General features: G+C 48.7%; 1 protein-coding gene across 1 annotated transcript in view; it reads right to left on the bottom strand.

Annotated features, from left to right (window-relative positions):
- Positions 1-5,877: 5,877 nt before the first annotated feature.
- LOC119444316 (uncharacterized) overlaps positions 5,878-23,038 on the bottom strand; it is a 51,160-nt gene continuing 33,999 nt past the window's right edge. Inside the window, exons 7-10 of the mRNA XM_037708732.2 lie at positions 17,592-17,864; positions 8,304-8,445; positions 7,454-7,711; positions 5,878-6,051 (exon numbers count right to left, since the gene is read on the bottom strand). Of these exons, the coding sequence (XP_037564660.2) occupies positions 5,921-6,051; positions 7,454-7,711; positions 8,304-8,445; positions 17,592-17,864 (804 nt within the window). The 3' untranslated portion in view covers positions 5,878-5,920. The remainder of the gene's footprint in view (positions 6,052-7,453; positions 7,712-8,303; positions 8,446-17,591; positions 17,865-23,038) is intronic.

Genomic DNA, 23,038 nt, shown 5'->3' with positions numbered 1-23,038 from the left:
GATATTCCGACACTGCAGCTATGCGCTCCGGGAGTGGCTGAATACCTTCAGGGGAAATATTATGTCCAAAGTACGCTATCTTAGACAGACCAAACTGGCACTTCTCGCGGTTTAAGCGAAACCCCACCTCGTAAAGTCTGTACAGCACTTCATCTAAATTGCGAAGGTGCTCATTCTCGGTGGTTCCAACAACCAGGATGTCGTCTAAGTAGACCACACAGGCTCGGTTCTTCAGAGACCCTAGAACTGAATTCATCGCGCGCTGAAATGTACTAGGGGCCGTTCGCAGCCCAAACGGCATGCGAATGAATTCGCACAAGCCCGATGGAGTGCGAAAGGCTGTCTTGCACTTATCTTCTTCAGCGATGTTGATCTGCCAATACCCTGCACGTAAGTCGAGCGACGAAAAGAACCTGCAGTGGCGGACTGTGTCAATAGCGTCGTCAATGCGGGGTAAGGGGTACGAGTCGGGCGTCGTACGCTTGTTTAGCTGCCGGTAATCCGCGCAGAAACGCAAGGACCCGTTTTTCTTCCGCACGAGCACGACGGGCGCTGCCCACGGACTTGATGAAGGCCTAATTATGCCTGCGGCGAGCATTTCGCGTACTTGACCTGCGATCACGGAGCGCTCCTTCTCAGCCTATCTTCTCAATGGTACGCATATCGGAGAATGGTTCCCTGTCGGTATTCGATGGAGGAACATCTTTGTGCCCGGGAGATCGGCGGTAGTGTCAGCGAACACCGCTTCATGGCGAGCCAGTATCGAATTTAATGTAAGCGAACGAAGCGGCTCACCTCTCGGCGTTGGCAGGGGCATCGCAGTAGTCTCAGTTAACGCAGGCCGGAGCTCCACATGGCCGCGATCGATGGTGAGTTGAATGTCGTCGGACAGTAGAAAATCTGATCCGAGAATCATGTCAGTAGGCAGGTCCTCGAAGAGGGGAATGGCCGGGAGAAACTTCGTCCCTGCTGTTGTCCGGACATAAACGTCGAGCATGCCCACTGGCATGACACTACCTCCTAGTCCGTGGATTGGAGGCTGCGTCCACGGGGAAATGTTGTCGGGAGCAGGACGCTGGTGTAGTGCCGTCCGCTCGGCGCCGGTATCAATGAGTGCGGACAAGTCGCGTATTCCTTCGACATGTACTGATAACAGTGGAGTTGGGTAGGCCTGGTACTGAATTAGGGACTGCGGTGATTGGCGGAATTCTTTGGCGTGGTGTCCAAGACGTTCGCAAGAAAAGCAGCCCCGGCGCGATGAGAGGGGTGCTGACTGTCCGGCCTGCGGCACGCCGAACGTGAGACGACGTCGAGTACACTGCTGCAGTTCCGCTGCCTTGTGAGCAAAAACGAGGGATGTGATCTCAGGAGACTGAGAAGACAGGATGGCAGCATGAGTAGAGTCGCACAGTCCGTCAATCACGTACTGGCGCGCAGCTGGAGACGGCCATGTGAGGCCACAGTCGTTGAGGAGTCGGAGCTTATCGTAGACGTAATTGGTGACGTCTTCAGTGGGAGCTTGTCGGCGCGACCGCATGCGCATGAACTGGTCATCGTACGTGGATGAGAGCGGGCTGAAGGCAAGCACTAAAGCTGCACTCCATTCGGCCCAAGTTTGGTGATTGCAGCCATCGTACCGATGCCATGCTTTGGCGGAATCGCGAAGTCGACTCTCAGCAATCGACATTTTGACGTCGTCAGGCCAAGAGTGCCGACTGGCCAGGGAATTGATGTTTTGCAGCCAGAGTGTCGGGTTATCGGGAAACCCTCGAAATTCCGGAATTTCTGTGACAGATGGCGGAGGCAGCGCGGTACGTGCCAACGCTGCGACGACGGAGATGTTGGCGTCTTCGAAGTACCTGGTCATAGCAGCGATTGCCTGTGTGAATACGGCGGGGTCGCTGGAAACCACATTCGAGGTAGGAGTTATGAACTCTGGCGTCGATGCTGAGGTCGCTTGCGGCGCGGTACGGGAAGCAAAGCCCAAGGGAGCGTGTACGGCGTCCCTTGGCGCGGAGGTAGTTTCCATATCCACGGCAGTTGAGTCGCTGACCTGAGCTGTGTTGACGGTTGCAGACAGCGTACTGGCTTGAACAGGAGTGGTAATGAGCTCGGTGGCAGAAGCCAGAGTAGTAGAAGCAGCGGCACGCGGTAGTGTGCGTCCGCTCCGCAACACGGTGTCCGACTGCAGGTCGTCCAGCAGAGGATCGTTGGTCGGCTGCGCCATTGTAACTGAATGAGAGACACAGAGACAGCACCCGTTCCTGGGCCAGCTGTTCTATTATCTGCCAACTTCCTCTTCCTCTACCTCGCTCTTCGCCCAAACAGCCTAGACACGGTGCCGTACTTCCACCTCACAACATATATATATATATATATATATATATATATATATATATAACAAAATCAGAAGCACACCTTCGCGGTTATCTTAGGTTTATTATTTCCCCAACGTTTCGGTCGGTGGACCGACCTTTTTCAAGGGATACCCTCGAAAGGGGTGTCCCTTGAAGGATACCCCTTTCAAGTATCCCTTGAAGGGTATCCCTGAAAGGGGTATCCCCAAGGGATATCCCCTTTTCAAGGGATATCCCTTGAAAAAGGTCGGTCCACCGACCGAAACTGTTGGGGAAATAATAAACCTAAGATAACCGCGAAGTTGTGCTTCTGATTTTCCTAAATACGCTTGGGCCATTGAAAAATCTAGTTACTGATATATATATATTGTCACGTAGTAGTGACGCTGAAGTAAACAGTCGTAAAAACGGTGTATGACGAAACTGGTTGTTTATTGGGCGAACCTGTGCCCACAAAAGCAAGCTACACTCAAAGGACAACGATAGCGGCGAACACAGTCAGCGATCGTCGAAAATCTGATCAGCGGCGAAACGCGTCGGCTTTTATACCTGAGTCATCGAAGATTCCAGATTAATCCCTGATGCCCGCGGGTCTTCCAGAAAGTTCTAGACAATTCGCCTCGGTCACGCAATCAGATAACATAGGCGTCGGTGAAAACAGGCAACGGGAAGAAGCATCGATAACGTTCCAGAAACTTCCGATACAGGCGCGTCCTGCGCCGAGCGATAACATTTGTCAGCCGGTGGAAAGCGGACACCGGTGAAAGACAAACATGTATACGTGTCAATACCCTCCCCTTAAAAAGCATCGTCCCGATGCTACAAACACGAAAGCGAAAACAAAACCACGCGTACAGAAAGGGACAACAATAACAAAGCAACAAAGGACCTAAGTTCGTCAGCGGGCGTAGAAAGGCTTAAGACGCACCACGTGGATGACTTCAGGTCGTGCGCGGCGTCGCTGTGATTGCGAAATACCGTCTGGCACGACCTCATAGTCCAGTACGCCAATACGTCGGATGATCTTATATGGTCCGAAATAGCGACGTAAGAGTTTCTCGCTAAGTCCTCGTCCGCGTATCGGAGTCCAGACCCAAACACGGTCTCCGGGCTGGTACTCGACGTAGCGTCGTCGAAGATTGTAGTGTCGGCTGTCGGTTCTCTGCTGGTTCTTGATGCGCAGGCGGGCGAGCTGCCGACTTTCTTCGGCACGCTGCAAATAGGTGGCAACGTCGAGATTTTCTTCGTCGGAGACATCCGGTAGCATGGCGTCAAGCGTCGTTGCCGGTTTTCTTCCGTAGACCAGGTTCAACGGTGCCATGTGCGTCGTTTCTTGCATGGCCGTGTTGTATGCGAAGGTCACGTACGGAAGGATGGCATCCCACGTCTTGTGTTCGACGTCGAAGTACATTGCCAGCATGTCGGAGATGGTCTTATTTAGGCGCTCGGTGAGGCCATTCGTCTGCGGGTGGTAGGTGGTGGTCCGGCGATGGCTTGTCTGGCTGTAGCGCAGGATGGCTTGAGTTAGTTCAGCCGTGAAGGCTGTACCTCTGTCGGTGATGAGGACTTCTGGGGCACCGTGACGCAGGAGGATGTTCTCAACGAAGAATCGGGCTACCTCGGCAGCACTGCCTTTGGGCAAGGCTTTTGTTTCGGCGCAGCGGGTGAGGTAGTCCGTAGCTACGACGATCCATTTATTCCCGGACGTCGACGTCGGAAAAGGCCCCAGTAAGTCCATCCCGATCTGCTAGAACGGTCGGCGAGGTGGCTCATTCGGCTGCAGAAGTCCGGCTGGCCTTGTCGGCGGTGTTTTGCGTCGCTGACAGTCTCGGCATGTCGTTACGTAATGGGCGACGTCGGCAGAGAGGCGAGGCCAGTAGTGGCCCGTTCGCCGCCAAGTTGAAGAAGGTGAAAACAGCCTGGCAAGGACCCGATATCCGGACAGCGGGAGGCCACCTAATAACGCCGACTGGAATCTGCACAGCACGAGTCACGGTAAACAACCGCACTTACCCGGCGAGCTTCCTAATCCTGCAGCACTGCTCCAGGGATGTCATCCTAGGCATGGACTTTCTAAATCAACATGGTGCAGTCATCGACTTGAGGTCCAAATCGATAACGCTTTCAACGCACAACGCGATACCACCGGATACAAGCATAAGTTACCATGCCTTGAATGTGCTTGAAGAACAAGTCACCGTTCCGCCTCGCTCCAGCGTAAGGATTTCTGTCGGTACCGAAGTGCCTGCAGACATGGAGGGCGTCATCTAGGGCGATCATCACTTACTGCTCGACCGTGAAATTTGCGTCGCTAGAGGCATAGCTGAGCTACGTGCAGGGAAAGCAAGGGTGATGCTCACGAACTTCAGCTCCGAATACAAGCACATTAACAAAGGCACCACGGTTGCCTACATCGACGAAATAGTACAAGCCAGCAGTGTTTTCGCCTTCACGGATTCCAGTGAACCTGCAATGACGACTATAGTACCTGAGCCAACTTTCGACGTCAATCAGAACCTTCCCAGGAATAAGAAAGAACAACTAAAAGCTCTGCTCCTGCAATACAAGGACTGCTTCTCGTCGTCGTCAAAAGTTCGACAAACCCCTTTCGCCAAGCACCGCATCATAACCGACGAAAATGTCCGCCCACTCCGTCAGAGCCCGTATCGAGTTTCGGCGCGCGAACGCGAGGCCATAAGGCAACAAGTGGACGAAATGCTACGCGACCACATCATCCAGCCGTCCAAGAGTCCGTTGGCGTCCCCCGTGGTGTTAGTGAAGAAGACGGATGGAACCCTACGTTTCTGCGTCGATTATCATCGCCTCAACAAGATCACGAAGAAGGACGTATACCCCGCACCTCCACCAGATGTCACGTAGTAGTGACGCTGAATTAAACAGTCGTAAAAACGGTGTATGACGAAACTGGTTGTTTATTGGGCGAACCTGTGCCCACAAAAGCAAGCTACACTCAAAGCACAACGATAGCGGCGAACACAGTCGGCGATCGTCGAAAATCTGATCAGCGGCGAAACGCGTCGGCTTTTATACCTGAGTCATCGAAGGTTCCAGATTAATCCCTGATGCCCGCGGGTCTTCCAGAAAGTTCTAGACAATTCGCCTCGGTCATGCAATCAGATAACATAAGCGTCGGTGAAAACAGGAAACGGGAAGAAGCATCGATAACGTTCCAGAAACTTCCGATACAGGCGCGTCCTGCGCCGAGCGATAACATTTGTTAGCCGGTGGAAAGCCGCCACCGGTGAAAGACAAACATGTAGAAGATTCGTGTCAATATATATATATATATATATATAATATATATATATATATATCTGCGAATAAAATAGTTGGAAGTTAGCGCTTGTCTGTGTTGGTCTCCCTGTACCCTGAGTTTCAACTCTGCTCGCTATAATAGCTCACGATTAGCGGGCCCCTAAGAACTTGCGTTTTCTATTTAGCTCGGTGCTCCGGTCTTGGTGACATTCTTGAAGAGAGAATCATACATAAGGTGCCATTAAAAAACCCTTTGTATTGGCAGCGAAATAGATGAACTCAGCAGGTCAGCGCGATGCGTAAATTGATTCGAGAAGGGCAGGGAGCTGGCTCCTCTTGATCTTGCCAAGACCGTTTCTGGGTACCGCTTCGGTGAAGAAGACTCCTGCCGTCAGGTCTCCGTAAGCGCCCAGGCGACCTAATGTGCGAGAAAGAGTATTACGAACATAGAGACTGATAGCGGCAGACAAGAAAACTTCACATGAACATATTTATACAAATCAATTCTTGTCAAATGCGCACTGTGAAAACAGTTCATTGAAAAAGAAGATTGTTATCCGTCTGCGAGTAGCACGAAGGCTGCGAAAACAAACACGTGTGCCTGATCTCAAAAGGGAGGTGAAGAAACTGAAACAAAGACAATAATGATTCTCAAAGACAGCTATAGCATCTTTGATGTTAGTGAAAATGTCTTTATTATCACGGATGACCTCGAGGTCGATGGCGACTGGAGACACGCTGGAGTTCAGTTGAGTGCCATTTTAAACAAGCCTCCTAATGTAAACAAAAAGGACATGCGCACCATACATCTGAGAAGCCGTGATATGCAGTAACTCCACCACGTGACCCAACAGCGGGACCCACGCGGCTGCGGATTGCAGTGTATCCACGACCGGCTCACTCAGCAAGAAACCGACCTAGATGACGTGCCGAACTCCGGTATGGAAGGATAAGAAATCATCACGTTGAGGAATTGTGTGCTTGAAGGCTTATATTTGTTTCAGTGGATGATCCTTAGGTACCATTTGTTTTTTCTTTGCGAACTTCCATGGAAAACAGACTGTCACAGACGAGTACAAATTACTACATGAGCCGAATCGTTATCGAGCCGAATCGTGAACGACATGCAGTGTCTTACCGTTCTTGATAAGAGACCAACCAAGCACCCAGTATTATAATATTTGGGTCATGTTGAAGAATGTAACGCTTTAAACAAAATTGGTCCACCAAGTGTCAACCAGCAGACAAAAGCCTAAAGGAGTGACAAAGTCCACGTGCACGATTGTTCAAATCATTCAATGAATGAACGTTTTTTGTATGTCTCTATTCTGTTTTACATGCTTATCATTCATTTATTTCATATCCTAATCGTGCCGTATTTCAAGTACAATTACGTCGACCCCTATCGGGCCACCCTTCCGCGTAGTAGATGCTCGTCGTATTATTCAGAAATCTCAGAACACACACATTGTCTTGGGTGATTTTGTTTCACCCCAAGACCTCCAAACGCTGCTTGACTTCCTAGAGCTGTGACGGGCACAATACGAGTCGCGCAATGCGAATTTAGCCAAGTGAACTTTTGTGGCAGTCGGTTTTGTGGCAGCGGTGTGCTTGAAAAACAATACGAAACAATGAATGACAACTATCCAATGCGTAGGTTTAGGAGCTTGAAAATGAATGAATAAATGAAATGACTGACCAGTCGATCAATTTTCGCTATAGCAATCAGTCACACTGTAATGGGATGAGTAGTGAAAGAACTTTTTTACCAGTACCTAACTTACGAGAATGACAAATTTGAGGAATAGCTTTTCACACACCGACTACGAAGCTCCGTATGTCCTTGGCGATATCCGTTGTCGAGTTGTAACCCTCCTTGAGCACGACCAGGGCGGCGGGAATATGTCCTGTCTCCTTGCAAGGAAAGCCAGTGACCGCTGCGTCAGCTACAGCAGTGTGCAGGAGCAGGCAATCCTCGATCTCGGCTGGGTCGATTTTGCGCCCGGCGCAAGTCAACAACGTTGTGGTGCGCTTGTCGAGGAACAACCGGCCTGAAGCATTATAGTAGCCTACGTCACCTGCGTGATTTGTTCGTTAGCGTGATTACTGCCGCCATAGCCATCGTCGTCATAATTCACTTCGATACGCAGCTCCTCTCCGAATGCGTTACCCAGGACCAAACCTAGAAGAAAGAATTTCCTTATCTCATTCTTCTGGTATGATCCTGTGGAGTCAATGTTTTGCCCTGTTGTAAACTGGGTCACTCACTACTGTAGGAGAGCAAGAGGTATCTTCCGCATGGAAGGCGTTTTCATTTTTGGTGTGGCGTTTGTCGATGTCGGTACCTACATTTTATAGTGTGCTACGACCCCTTTGTTACTCCGGTCAGAATGTGTTTTCTTCTGGTTGGATGTCTCACGCTCGGTGTTTCGGCTATAAGAAAGTGATTACGGCGCAGTGCGATACAAATGCACTGATGCCTGACGACGCGGTGCCGGAAGCACGTAAAAAATAGGTTCCATATGATCAGTACTTCTCGTACACCACGTGAACTGCCACCAATGCACTTTCCGATCTATCTATCTATCTATCTATCTATCTACCTATCTATAACATCTTCCTGCCTCGCCAACTTATTGTATTTCGCAAACACTGCAAAAGAATGTTTGCCTGTGTGTATCCATCCATCTTCATCGATCCGCTCAGCAGTAGCTTTGACGTTCTTGTAGTAGCCGCGCATCAGGTATGGTGTCTGGAACAGAATTTCGCCGCAATGCATTGGCCCGAGAGCTTCCCCGGCTTCGTCAAGAATCTGCACGATAACCATGGCGGAAAATAGGAGAGTGCAACCCTTTTTCTACCGAGCGTAACAATAAAACACTGAGAGACTGTTATTGTTATGTTAGAATGTATTCACATGTAAACTTGACATTTGAATGTTTCGGAACCTATATAAATGTCACGTATGTGCATGGAATCTATCCGTGGCGGCAATATGCAAACATCAGACGTGATCTGTGACGTGCAGATGTTGATAGAAACTAAATTCTGAAGACATAATGTCTGATGGAACTCATGGACGATTGAAGCGCAGGGTATGCCTTTTGTTTGGTCTTCTCAGCATTGCCCCGGCAAGAGAGGACATGTGCTTTATAGTGAATCGCGTGTGTTTTACATGTGTTAAACTGGCGCTAAACATCAACACTATAGTCTGCTAAAGTGAAAATTTTGAACCCTATATTCACAGGTTTGTTTGAGCCCAGAAAACGTTTCAGAACTTGTAAGTTGTTGTTTGGTATGTTTAAAATGGCAGTATTGTACATTTTACCATTAAACATTCCGCAATATGCTAAAAGATTCAAAATCCGTGGCACCAAGACGCGGCTGTCGGTGACAACCTAAGAATTACAAGCAAGCTCGTCCTATAAAACCTCAGTGCAGCTGCATCTCGCCCCTGAAAGAGAATCGAGCCTGTTGGAGTCTGCTCACAGCTTAATGACGTTTTTTTCCGCTAGTGTAAATGCAAGGCTAATAGGTAAATAAATGTTGGTTGCTTCAAGCTAAAGTGTTAGCTATTGCTGAGCAAGTTATAATAATAATATTGTTAAGGAAGGATAGGAGAAAAGAAAACAAGAAGAAGATCGAGAGACACTGGCTGCTTTGTGTTGTTGCTGGTCAGCTATCTTGACCGGACTAACTCTACTTGTGTATGTATTGTCACGAGCTATGGCAAAGACAAAGACGTTGTAGTGGGGCTGGGTCAGAGGCTCTTCTGTCAGACTGAATCCTGCTGGAACCTGTGCGCTCTGTGCAGTCTTGACGACTAGACAAGCGCTAGCCGTTTACTGGTAATTAAATACTCCTTGCAACATCTTTTTGGTGGAGGTTGCGGGTTCTATTCCACCCAGCCCTGGATCTTCGGAGCGGACGCCGCGTTTCTCGTGCCTCCATGGCTGAGGACAGTACGCAGTCATCTCAGCCCGCGCCCGCGGCTCCAGCAACCGTGGTCCTTTCGCAACCCCTCGACCCCGGCACGTTTTGCGGCACGGACAACAATGACGTCGACGATTGGCTCTTATTGTACGAGCGCGTCTGCAAGCACCACAGGTGGGATGAGACCCTAATGCTCGCCAACGTCATTTTTTACCTACGGGGCACGGCTCGCGTGTGGTATAGCACGCACGAAGAAGAACTGACGAGTTGGGACATCTGCAAGGAGAAGATGCGCGCATTGTTTGGTCGATCGACCGCGCGGCAAATGACAGCCCGGCACGAGCTGGCGGCCAGAGCTCAGACGTCCACGGAATCGTACGTCGCATACATCCAAGACGTGCTAGCCTTGGGCCGCACTATTGACAAAGACATGCCAGAGGCGGACAAGGTTGGCCACGTGTTGAAAGGCATAGCTGACGATGCCTTCAACATGCTCCTGTGTAAGCACTGCACCACGGTTGACTCCATCATCACAGAATGCAGGCGGTTTGAACAAGCAAAAAGCAGACGGATTACTCAGCGCTTTAACAGACTCCCGAACACAGCTGCGACCTCCTCGTGCGAAGATCCCATGACGCCCCCTCCGTTCTCGACGCCTAACCACTTGGCCAGGATTGTTCGCCAGGAGCTCGAAGCCATGGCTCCTGCCGCTTATCAGGCACCTGGTCACGACCATTTGGCGACAATATCCCTCATTCAGGCCGTCGTCCGTCAAGAGGTTGCAAATAAGGGCGTCCTAGTTCCACAAGCGACCAGTTATGCTCCTCCGCCCATGTGCCCTTCCGGTCCTCCCACTGAACACCACGCCGCCCCAATTGTTGCTGCTGCCGCTTCTGCTCCCCGGTTCACACCCCGCTACCGAAACCCATCTGAGTGGAGGACGCCTGACGATCGCTCAATCTGTTTTTCTTGCTCTCGCGTCGGCCACATTTTGTAAATCGCGTCGTAACAATATTCTAAATACATCCAGCCTATACTCCCAACATCCCCGCAACATATTGGTGGAGGTGCGGGGTATCAAAGCTGGAAACGGAGCTCCGCAGTGGACGTCGCATCACCATTCCCACTATGACTGACGGTGAGCAAGCGGGTTCAACGTCGTTGCCGCCTTCAACGTCACCGTCGCCAGCTACGTCATCGTTCCCATCGGTTGTGGTTGTAGGATCCTATCGTGGCAGTCTTCTCGCGCTCCATTTCATCAACAGAAATCTGCCAGTAGCCGGATCGAAGATCAATGGACGAGAAGTATGTAGCTCCGTGTAAGCAGTCCAAGGCGTCATCGATGCGTGGTAATGGGTAGACGTCTTTTCGCGTGATCTTGTTTAAATGGCGATAGTCGACGCAAAAACGCCAGGTACCATCCTTTTTCTTTACAAGGACGACTGGCGAAGCCCAAGGACTGGCTTATGGCTCGATGACCCCTTTCCGGAGCATTTTGTTCACTTCTAATTGGATCGGATCCCCGCATTCGGTCCACTTCTGATCCTCTGCCGCCGCAACATCAACCCTGAGGGCCCTGAGTTTCTCCTTGTCCTTCCTGGTCATCTACGATCCGTCGTTCTCGAGCAACTTCACTATGCACCAACGGCGGGACACCTTGGAGTTTTGCGCACATACGACCGCGTACGACGCCGGTTCTTCCGGCCGGGACTCTACCGCTCTGTGCTTCGTTATGTCGCAACTTGCGAATTGTGTCAGCGCCGGAAAAAACCTCCCCTGCCACCTGTCGGGCGACTCCATCCAATTGAAGTTCCCTCTGAACCTTTCTTTCGCGTAGGCCTTGACCTGCTTGGCCCTTTTCCGACGACGACTCGAGGGAATAAGTGGATCGCCGTCGCTACCGATTACGCGACACGCTGCGCGATAACCAAGGCGTTACCGACTACTTGCGCAACTGACGTCGCAGATTTTCTCCTCCATGACGTCATCCTCCACCACGGTGCACCTCGACAGTTACTAACCGACCGCGGCCGCTCGTTCTTGTCCCGAGTTGTTGACGACCTCCTCCGCTCTTTCGCCACAGAGCATAAGCTGTCCACCGCCTACCACCCACAAACGAACGTTCTTACGGAACGTCTCAACCGAACACTCACAGAGATGATGTCGATGTACGTCTCCAATGATCACCGCGCCTGGGACGCCACGCTGGCCTACGTGACATTCGCGTATAACTCGTCCAGACATAACACCGCAGGATATTCACCCTTTTATCTTTTGTATGGTCGCGACCCCACATTGCCATTTGACACCATCCTACCTTCTGTGCCACGTGGTACAACTGAGTACGCTCGTTAAGTCATCGATCGCGCTCACATGGCGCGTGAAGTCGCCCGATCTCGTCTATTGGCATCGCAGGATATACAAAAAGAACGGTACGATCGCCGCCATCGCGACGTTAAGTTCGCCCCAGGTGCTTGGGTGCTCCTCTGGTCACCATGTCGTCGTGTCGGTCTCTCCCAGAAGCTTCTCTCGCTACACAGAGCCTTATGAAGTCCTACGTCAGGTTAACGACGTCAATTACGAGATCTCGCCGTTACAGTTTGATCCATCCTCAAGTCCGACGCCAGTTGACATCGTGCACGTTTCGCGGTTGAAGCCATACTTCGCTCGCAGTTCTTCGCCTGACATGCGCCGAGACGGCGCTTCAGCACCCGGGGGTCCTGTTACGGAAGGATAGGAGAAAAGAAAAGAAGAAGATCGAGAGACACTGGCTGCTTCGTGTTGTTGCTGGTCAGCTATCTTGACCGCACTAACTCTACTTGTGTATATATTTTAAATACATCCAGCCTATACTCCCAACATCCCCGCAACATATTACCCAAAAAATTTGCCCTAGACGTTCAGGTTTCCTCCTGCAACCAGTGACACAAAGTTCGATCCGTGTGGAGGAAGCAGTTGTTTTAAACTCACGAAACCGCTTGAAGTCAAGTAAATAAGCGAGCCTCATTAGCCGGCGCATCTGTGCAAATTGTGCTCGAGTTCGACAGCGTAAATATAACTTTGTAATTCTTAGGGTTGTCACCGACTGTAGGTGCGGCAACCTTAGAACGTCGTCGCCACACATATTTCTTGTTCGTAAATTTTCTGCCTTCTACCGAGCCTTCTATCAGGGCAGCACTAGCCTCGTTGCTATTTCAGACACGTAAAATGGCGTGGTGGCGTGGAGCAGAGGTAGAATCATCATCATCATCATCATCAGCCTATATTTATGTCCACTGCAGGACGAAGGCCTCTCCCTGCGATCTCCAATTACCCCTGTCTTGCGCTAGCGTATTCCAACTTGCGCCTGCGAATTTCCTAACCTCATCATCCCACCTGACTTTCTGCCGTCCTCGACTGCGCTTCCCTTCTCTTGGTATCCATTCTGTAACCTTAATGGTCCACCGGCTATCCATCCTACGCATTACATGGCCTGCCCAGCTCCATTTCTTCCGCTTAATGTCAACTAGAATATCGTCTACCCCCGTTTGTTCTCTGATCCACACCGCTCTCTTCCTGTCTCTTAACGTTACTCCTAAGATTTTTCGTTCCATCGCTCTTTGTGCGGTCCTTAACTTGTTCTCGAGCTTCTTTGTTAACCTCCAAGTTTCTGCCCCGTATGTTAGCACCGGTAGAATGCAATGATTGTACACTTTTCTTTTCAACGACAGTGGTAAGCTCCCAGTCAGGATTTGGCAATGCCTGCCGTATGCACTCCAACCCAATTTTATTCTTCTGTAAATTTCTTTCTCATGATCAGGGTCCCCTGTGAGTAATTGACCTAGATAAACATATTCCTTTACAGATTCTAGAGGCTGACTGGCGATCCTGAATTCTTGTTCCCTTGCCAGGCTATTGAACATTATCTTTGTCTTCTGCATATTCATCTTCAACCCAATTCTTGCACTTTCTCGATGAAGGTCCTCAATCATTTGTTGTAATTCCTCTCCATTGTTGCTCAATAGGACAATGTCATCTGCAAACCGAAGGTTGCTGAGATATTCGCCATCGATCCTCACTCCTAATCCTTCCCAGTCTAAGAGCTTGAATACTTCTTCTAAGCATGCAGTGAATAGCATTGGAGAGATTGTGTCTCCTTGCCTGACCCCTTTCTTGATAGGTATCTTTCTACTTTTCTTGTGGAGAACCAAGGTAGCTGTGGAATCCTTGTAGATATTCGCCAAGATATTCACGTATGCCTCCTCCACTCCTTGATTACGCAATGCCTCTATGACTGCTGATATCTCTACTGAATCGAATGCCTTTTCATAATCTATGAAAGCCATACAGAGAGGTTGATTGTACTCCGCAGATTTCTCGATTACCTGATTGATGGCATGGATATGGTCCATCGTAGAATATCCCTTGCTGAAGTCATGTGTTGTCCTGATTCTATTGGAAATCATCTTGGTGAATATTTTATACAATACTGAAATCAAGCTAATGGGTCTGTAATTCTTCAATTCTTTAACGTCTTCCTTCTTATGAATAAGTATAATGTTGGCGTCCTTCCAGCTCTCTGGTACACTTGAAGTTGTGAGGCATTGCGCATAAAGGGCCGCAACTTTTCAAGCATGATATCACCTCCATCTTTGATTAAATCTACTGTTATTCCATCTTCTCCAGGCGCTTTTCCCCTGGTCATGTCTTTCAAGGCCCTTCTAACTTCTTCGCTAGTTATAGAGGGAGCTTCTGTATCCGGTTCATCACTATTTCGAATGAAAGTAGCTTGGCTGTTTTGGCTACTGTACAGGTCAGTATAGAATTCTTCTGCTGCTTCTCAGGGAGGTAGTGGCCGAATACTGCACCAGAGAGGCCAATTCCTGTTCTGGTGAGGGAGTGACTTTGATGAAGCTTAGTGGGCCTGCCTAGTTTGGTTGCACCTGAACTAGTATAGCCCCACTAGCTCTCGGCAATATGTATTTTTTTTTCTTTGCCGGTGTCGGGCACCACTCCATGCCTGAAAATGTAGTGGAATAGAGCCGGATTCGAACTTACGACCTTCAGATTTGAAGTCGGGTGTTCTGCCTCTACTCCACGCCACCACGCATAACAACATAGCGGGCAACATTGATGAATTCTACAGCATTAATGAGAGGGTAGCAGTCGTCGTAATAAAGCTGAATAGGAGGTACAAAATGAAGGTAGTACAAGCCTATGCCCCAACCTCTAGTCACGATGATGAAGAAATAGAACAGTTTTATGAAGATGTTGAACTAGCAATGGGAAAGGTGTAAACTCAGTATACTTTAGTCATGGGCGACTTCAATGCAAAAGTGGGGAAAAAGCAGGTTGATGAGCAAGCAATTGGCAACTACGGCATCGATTCTAGGAATGCAAGAGGAGATATGTTAGTAGAATTCGCGGAAAGGAATAGACTCCGAATAATGAATACCTTCTTCAGGAAGCGCAGCAACAGGAAGTGGACCTGGAAAAGCCCTAATGGAGAAACAAGGAATGAAATAGATTTCATACTCTCTGGCGATCCAACCATAGTGCAGGATGTAGAAGTGTTAGGTGAGGTTAAATGCAGTGACCATATGTTAGTGAGGTCTAGGATTTCTCTCAATTTGAAGAGAGAGAGAGTGAAATTAGTCAAGAGGAAACAGGCCAACCTAAAGGCAGTAAGGGTAAAAGCAGACCAATTCAGGCTGGTGTTTGCAAACAAATATGCAGCTTTAGAAAAGTAAGATAAAGACAACATAGAGGTAATGAATGAAACCGTAACTAGGTTGATCTCAGAAGCAGCAATTGAAGTGGGAGGTAGGGCACCAAGGCAACCAGTAGGTAAGCTCTCCCAAGAAACAAAGGACCTAATAAAGAAACGACAGCAGATGAAAATGTCCAACTCAAGAGATCAGATAGAGTTCGCTGAGCTGTCAAAACTAATCAACAAGAAAAAAGTAAGGGATATCCGAAATTATAACATGGGAAAGATTGAGGAAGCCGTAAAATATGGACGCAGCATTAAATCAGTAAGAAGAAAGCTTGGCATAGGACAAGGCAAGATGTATGCACTGAAAGATAAGCATGGTAATATCATGAGCAATTTCGATGACATAGTAAAAGCAGCGGAAGAATTCTATACTGACCTGTAAGTGCCCAAAACAGCCAAGCTATTTCATTCAAAATAGTGATGAACCGGATACAGAGGCTCCTTCTATAACTAGCGCTGAAGTTAGAAGGGCCTTGAAAGACATGACCAGGGGAAAAGCGCCTGGAGAAGATGGAATAACAGTAGATTTAATCAAAGATGGAGAAGATATCATGCTTGAAAAGCTTGCGGCCCTTTATACGCAATGCCTCACAACTTCATGTGTACCAGAGAGCTGGAAGAACGCCAACATTATACTAATCCATAAGAAGGGAGACGTTAAAGAAATGAAGAATTATAGACCCATTAGCTTGCTTTCAGTATTGTATAAAATATTCACCAAGATAATTTCCAATAGAATCAGGGCAACACTTGACTTCAGCCAACCAAGAGAACAGGCTGGCTTCAGGAAGGGATATTCAACGATGGATCATATCCATGTCATAAATCAGGTAATCGAGAAACCTGCGGAGTACAATCAACCTCTCTATATGGCTTTCATAGATTATGAAAAGGCATTTGATTCAGTAGAGATACCAGCAGTCATAGAGGCATTGCGTAATCAAGGAGTACAGGAGGCATACGTGAATATCTTAGCAAACATCTACAAGGATTCCACTGCTACCTTGGTTCTCCACAAGAAAAGTAGAAAGTTACCTATCAAGAAAGGGGTCAGGCAAGGAGACACAATCTCTCCAATGCTATTCACTGCATGCTTAGAAGAAGTATTCAAGCTCTTAGGCTGGGAAGGCTTAGGAGTGAGGATCAACGGCGAATATCTCAGCAACCTTAGGTTTACAGATGACATTGTCCTATTCAGTAACAATGGAGACGAATTACAACAAATGATTGATCACCTTAATCGAGAAAGTGTGAGAATTGGGTTGAAGATGGATATGCAGAAGACAAAGATAATGTTCAATAGCCTGGCAAGGGAACAAGAATTCAGGATCGCCAGTCAGCCTCTAGAGTCTGTAAGGGAGTACGTTTCTCTAGGTCAATTACTCACAGGGGACCCTGATCACGAGAAAGAAATTTACAGAAGAATAAAATTGGGTTGGAGTGCATACGGCAGGCATTACCAAATCCTGACTGGGAGCTTACCACTGTCGTTGAAAAGGAAAGTGTACAATCATTGCATTCTACCGGTGCTAACATATGGGGCAGAAACTTGGAGGTTAACAAAGAAGCTTGATAACAAGTTAAGGCCCGCACAAAGAGCGATGGAACGAAAAATCTTAGGACTAACGTTAAGAGACAGGAAGAGAGCGGTGTGGATCAGAGAACAAACGGGGATAGCCGATATTCTAGTTGACATTAAGCAGAAGAAATGGAGCTGGGCAGGCCATGTAATGCGTAGGATGTATAACCGGTGGACCATAAGGGTTACAGAATGGATACCAAGAGAAGGGAAGCGCAGTCGAGGTCGGCAGAAAACCAGATGGGATGATGAAGTTAGGAAATTTGCTGGCGCAAGTTGGAATACGCTAGCGCAAGACAGGGGTAATTGGAGATCGCAGGGCACTGCAGGCTTCGTCCTGCAGTGGACATAAAATATAGGCTGATGATGATGATGATGATGAATTTATTAATAGCGATAAACATTCTTCTTGATTGTTCCTACAATGTCACCCTCCGCTTGACCCTTAGTAACGTCAAATATCGGGCTTGTTGGTTCTGAATGACTGAAAATGTAACAGCACGACTTTCGACGGAGACAGAAACCGAATAGCAGACAGGGGAAAGCGCTTCTCCGTGTCTGCTTTTAGGTCCGCGTCCGAACAGACGCGCTGTTATAGTTTGGAGCGCCAACCTGAACAACAATTGCTTTATCGCACCTCTGCCCACGTGCTTTTGATAACAGGTTTCTGCATTCGACTTTCGAAACTAACCTTCATTCGTGATCCCGGAACGGGAAAGCCAACGTCACCCCTGGCGATCTCTCTAGGGGGAGTGATGGTTAAAAATCCGCTGACCTCTGTCATTCCGTAACCATCACGCAGCTCCTCGAGGTTAAAGAAAGACGCCACGGACATCGCAATATCCTCCGGAAGCTTGACGGCCAGCGAAATAATTTTTTTCAATGACGGGAGAGTAGTGCCCTTCAGTTTCACATGTTCGGTGATATCAAACAGTCCTCGAGGAATACCGGTGTAAGTGGTCACCTGCAAAACGAAGGAACTATTAAAGGGCATCTCACCACGCCACGCTGAAAACTTTAGGTGTCTACTGAAAAGTTTAAGGCGGTGTACAGGGAGTATTTACCGAAAAATAAAAAAAACACATTGCTTTAATAAATGTTAGAGGATACAGGAGGAAATTGAACTTTCACGTTGCAGTGCAACCATGAGCTGAGCTTCACTGGCAGCATAGACAATCTCTCCCTTTGCCTAGGCCAGCTTCCGCAAGCTCCGTTACTTTTTTGCAATAAGCTATATCGGGACCCATACAGGAAGCGCGTCGCATTTAAATGCCTAAGCATTTCTATGCCTACCCAACGGGAGCCCCGTCCGTCCGTCTGTCGAATCGCTACAAAGAAATACTGTAGGCTGCCTAGCAACCACCTCGCGGAGCGGCGTGTGCTTCGCTTCCTCTCCGTGCCGTGCACATGTTGCCTTGACATGGGACGTTAACGAGAGACAAGGAAAGCATGCGCGCGGCGCGCGCTATGCGAGTGAGAAAGAAAGAGAAAATGAGAGCGAGAGAGAGAGACAGAGAGATAAATTGTAGCAAAACCTAAGAGGCAAGGCGCAGAACTGCTGCCGACGCCGTCCACGCTTCCCCGTTTCTCCGCGTTCGCGCCGAGCGCGCGCGGTGTCCGTGACTGCATCAGGCGCCTCTGGCGGCGGCTCGGCAGGTTTCGACCACCCACGCCCCGGCAAATGTCGAGGCGCAGCTTGGCCCTGGCGTCACCGGGGAGATAAAGCTCGGAGCCGCCACGACGGCGGCAGAACTCTCGTTGACTCTGTGGCGAGTACATGTAGCCTCGACATGGGACAACCAAAGAAGATCCGGACACCCAAAGAAGGAGCCGCTCGACTTGAAGCGCGTCGCGCGGCCAAGCGAGAATCAGCGCATCGGCGGCAAGCCGATTCGGAATACCGTACCTAGCAACACTTAGCATTTTCTAGCAAAACTTAGCCAAGCCTATTAAAACCTGGAAGCAGCTGGGTCGATCACCAGCTCCGCTGTTTACTCCGGTCTTGCTCCACTAGTGCAAGCTGCCCACATTTTTTTGTTCGCGCTACGCGGCCCAACCAAAAGTTTAAACAGCTCCGCTGTTAAAATAAAAATTCGAAGGGCATTCGACGGATGGTGAATTTCGAGCCTACGACTCCACGCATCGGAAGCCGAGTGTCCTACCCAGTGGCCTAAACACTGATGTTTGCAGAAGGTGAATATATCTGAACCATATAAATGTGCTGTAGCGGCGGTTCAAAACAAATGTCAAAGGAGAACAGTTTTTATGAAGTGTTTGTTGAAAGACATAGTGATGGCGTAATAAAAGCTATCTCTAGGACTATATGTAAAGCTGACTTGGAGCATTGTAGGCATATGGAACATTCCAATTTTGCCAAAATTTAGTGCCAAGGACACCACATCCCCGATGATTTTCGGTGTTCGCGGGATGCGCCTTCCGTTGGGGCGTTCCTTCGCCGACCGACATGCCACCGATCTCTGTAGGCTCGTGGGCCTCACGTCGCGCCACACAGGCAGATAAGCAGTCAATGAGTTGATAAGGAGTGATGAGGGGTTATATGGCACTCATCACAGTTGATAATGGTTCGATGAGGATGTATAAGGTGCTAAAGAGCGATAAGGGCTTATAATAGTCGGATCAGTTCTGATAAGGTTAATAAGCACCGATAAGGGTTTGAAAGGGACGGATCAAGTGCGATAAGGTTGATAAGGGTTGGATCATGCCAATATGATTGATAATGACACATAAAGGTTGATAAGGGTCGGATCGACTGCCATAATGTTGATACCGACCGATAACAGTTGATACCAACCGATAAGGATCTGGTCCGATAAGGTTGACAACGACCGATAACGGTTGATAAGAATTTAGTTTATACTGATCGGATCCATCACATTCATAATGACATCGGGTTGCGTGGAGATGAGCAAGTGGCACAATGCTTACGCATACTTTGAAAACTCCCAGAGGAGTTTCTGCTTGAAGACAGAGATAAAGGATGCATAGAAAGGCAGGGAAGTTAACCAGAGGTAGTTCGAGTTGGCTTCCCTGCACGAGTGGAAAGAGTAGGGGATAAAGACAGAAAGAGAGTGGAAGGGGGAAGAAAGAGAAAGAGAGACGAGTACAATCGAACCGCGTACACTATAGATCGGTATGGTGCGGCGTTCTTTAATTCTGTCGTGAAGGCAGGAACCGCAGGAACCTTAGCACGAGTAAGGGCTTCAGCGCGGATGTTCTTTCAGAGCACTGACCTAACGCTTTTAGTTCCGTTAGTGACGATTGTCCAATTGGTCTAGCACTCTGCACAGCACTTGTCTCTCCGCACTATAGCGCGGGCAGCCACAGATAATGTGTTCGAGCGTCTCATCGCTGCTGCAGCAGGTCGCACGTGAGGCTGTTGGCCATTCCAGTAAGGAAGTCAAATTAGTTCGTAAATGCAACGCCTAGCCACAGACGGTACAGCATGGTCTGTACACGTCGTGGTAGTCCAGGCGGGAGATGCATCCGTATATCCGGAGACAACGAACGCAAACGACACATCGTCAAAGTGTTCGAGTCCCACAGGGGCAAAGCACATTCACGGGGCATCAATCGCAGCCCAGCCGCAACGTCTGTTCGCGAAAATGGAATCAAGACACCTTGACCACTTTCATGTGCAGATTGGGCGCTTTCGTCGGCGTGGTCGTTCCCGCTGATGTTGCAATGTCCTGGAAGCCTTTGAAAAATTATGTTGGGTACCTTGTCATTGCTGCGATGATACATCTCTCGTATTTCTGAGGCCAGTTGTTCATTAGGTCCGTGGCGCATTGCGCTTTGTATGCACTGGAGGGCTGCATTAGAATCACTAAAACTGTCCATTTTTGCGGTGGTTACTGATCAATGAAGTCATGTGCAGCAGTGAGTGCCCTAAGTTCTGCACCCGTCAATGTGGTAACAAATGAAGTCTTTAGCTTGATTGCTTCAGATTTTGCTGGGATGATGACTGCAGCCGCAGACCTGTTGAGTTTCACCGAACCATCTGTGTAGACATGTTGCCGGAATCCGTGGACGTTGAAAATGTGTTCTAAAGTTGCTTGCTTCAAAGCTTGCGTCGGCGCTCCAGCTTTCTTTTTGATGCCCGGAATTGTCAATTGTACTTTCGGCTGGTGTAGACACCACAATGTGGCTGGTAATCGTACAGTAGGCGCGAATTGTGATAGCAAGTAGGACTGATGTCTTACAATACTTTTTGTCAATGTTGAACGGCCTCTTTGCTGGCAAGCAAGCAAGATGGTGCGAGGGAATCCGATTCCGATGTCGGATGTGTGGCCTCAGGACAGCGGTGTCAATGTAGACTGTCAAAGGGTAGTCTCTGGCAATGGCCACTGTCGCATTCTATGACGTAGTTTTTGGGAGACCAATACAAGTTCTGAGTGCTTGTGCTTATGCACTCTGTAGTCTCCGGATGTTTGTAGTCAAGTATTTCCTTGTACAGGTAAGCTGTACCACAGGAAGCCTAAAAAATAGTGCTTTATATAGTTGCAGCATCGATAGTACTGTTGCACCCCAGGACTTCCCCTCGAGAAACGCGAGAAGGCCCACAATGGCAGCCAAGCGCTTTGTCATGTACGAGACGTGAGGGCTCCAAGACGAGTCTCTATCAATGGTGACGCCAAGAAATCGGCGCGTTCGTATGTATGGTACATTTTGGTCATTAATCTGCAAAGTATACGGGGCCATCGCTTTGTGAGTAAAAGCGACGAGTGCACATTTCTCAGGTGAAAGCTCCGAGCCTTGCCTTCTTAGATATGTTGACACGGCCGTTGAAGCCTTCTGAAATCGTGCGCGCACTTGTACGCGTGTCACTCCTGATGCCCATATACAAATGTCGTCTGCATAAACGGAGCGGTTTGTGGTAATTAATCGGTGAGACCAACGAGCACTAGGTTGAACAGGGTAGGGCTAAGTACTCCGCCTTGCGGTACACCACGCCTGGTATAGCTAGACGGCGTTGGTCTATCTTCCGTCAAAATAAAGAAACATCTTCCAATCACATAGCTGCGTATCTAGCAAAAGACGTGTCCACCAATTCCTACAGCTTCTAAGGCGTCCAGAATTGCATGATGATGTACATTGTCGTAGGCACCTTTAACATCAAGGAATAAGGCCGCAATAATTCGTTTCAGGTGTTTCTGGTGCTGTACATACGTCACAAGATAAATAACGCTATCTATAGAAAAGGTGCGCTAGGCTGGAATGTCGGGCCCGCGATCCTTGCGCCGTAATCTTCTGCTACGTCGCCTTCTCGGTGTCCTTGGTGGAATGCCAGAGATTTAAATGCACGGTGCTGTTGAGGAGGTGTTCGAAGTCCACGGACTGTTCTCCGGACAACCGACAGAGGTTTACGCGGATCTAGAGACGGACAAAAATATTTCCAGCGTTCATTTTGCAGTATAGCAATGCGACGCTGAATTTTCTTTTGAATGCGTCTGACCTCTCTAAGGTCGTAAACCAATTAAGTCCGTCTGTACCGTCGCTCCGCTCGCCGGCGGACTGCAAAGAGGCTCTGTATTTCCGCCTCAAAATCCATGTATTTCTCCAATGACCGAAATGAACGCACACCACCCTGCATGACCTTGGCGATCTGAATTTCCAGTGTGGACGAAAAGCCTTCGTGGCATGCGTCTTCCATAAGTTATTTAAACACGGGCCAATCTATTGTTTGTTCCAGATTTGAAGAAGCCGATTTGGTTAGGCCTTTTATCTTCAGGTAGGTAGGAATGTGGTCGCTTCCGTGAGTTTCTATTTTTCTCTTATTTTTTTCTGTTATTTTTCTCTTATTTGGTACGCGGTGCACGACCAGTGGCGGTATTGTCCGTTTTGCAGACGATGAAAGGAACCCTGATGATGAAAGATGATGAAAGTCACGTGTCATAACCGGCGACGTCGCATGCAGTTCGCCTGACGTGGGTGGTTTTAGTGTGACCTTAACTTTCCAATAAGAAGTGCGGCTTCCTCGAGTAGTAGATCTCGCAGACTTTCGTTCAAATCTCAACTCTGGTGGCGATGATTATGACGATGGCAGCCGTGCTCCTTGCATCGGGTCAACTAGTCTGTCCATGTGTCCAAACCGGCGTAACGACAAAAAACTAAGCAATA

Source organism: Dermacentor silvarum, chromosome 3 (genome assembly GCF_013339745.2).
Source record: "Dermacentor silvarum isolate Dsil-2018 chromosome 3, BIME_Dsil_1.4, whole genome shotgun sequence".
Classification (NCBI taxonomy): Eukaryota; Metazoa; Arthropoda; class Arachnida; order Ixodida; family Ixodidae; genus Dermacentor; species Dermacentor silvarum.
The sequence above is the reverse complement of the archived record's forward strand: the minus strand, read 5'-3'. Positions and strand labels throughout refer to the sequence as shown.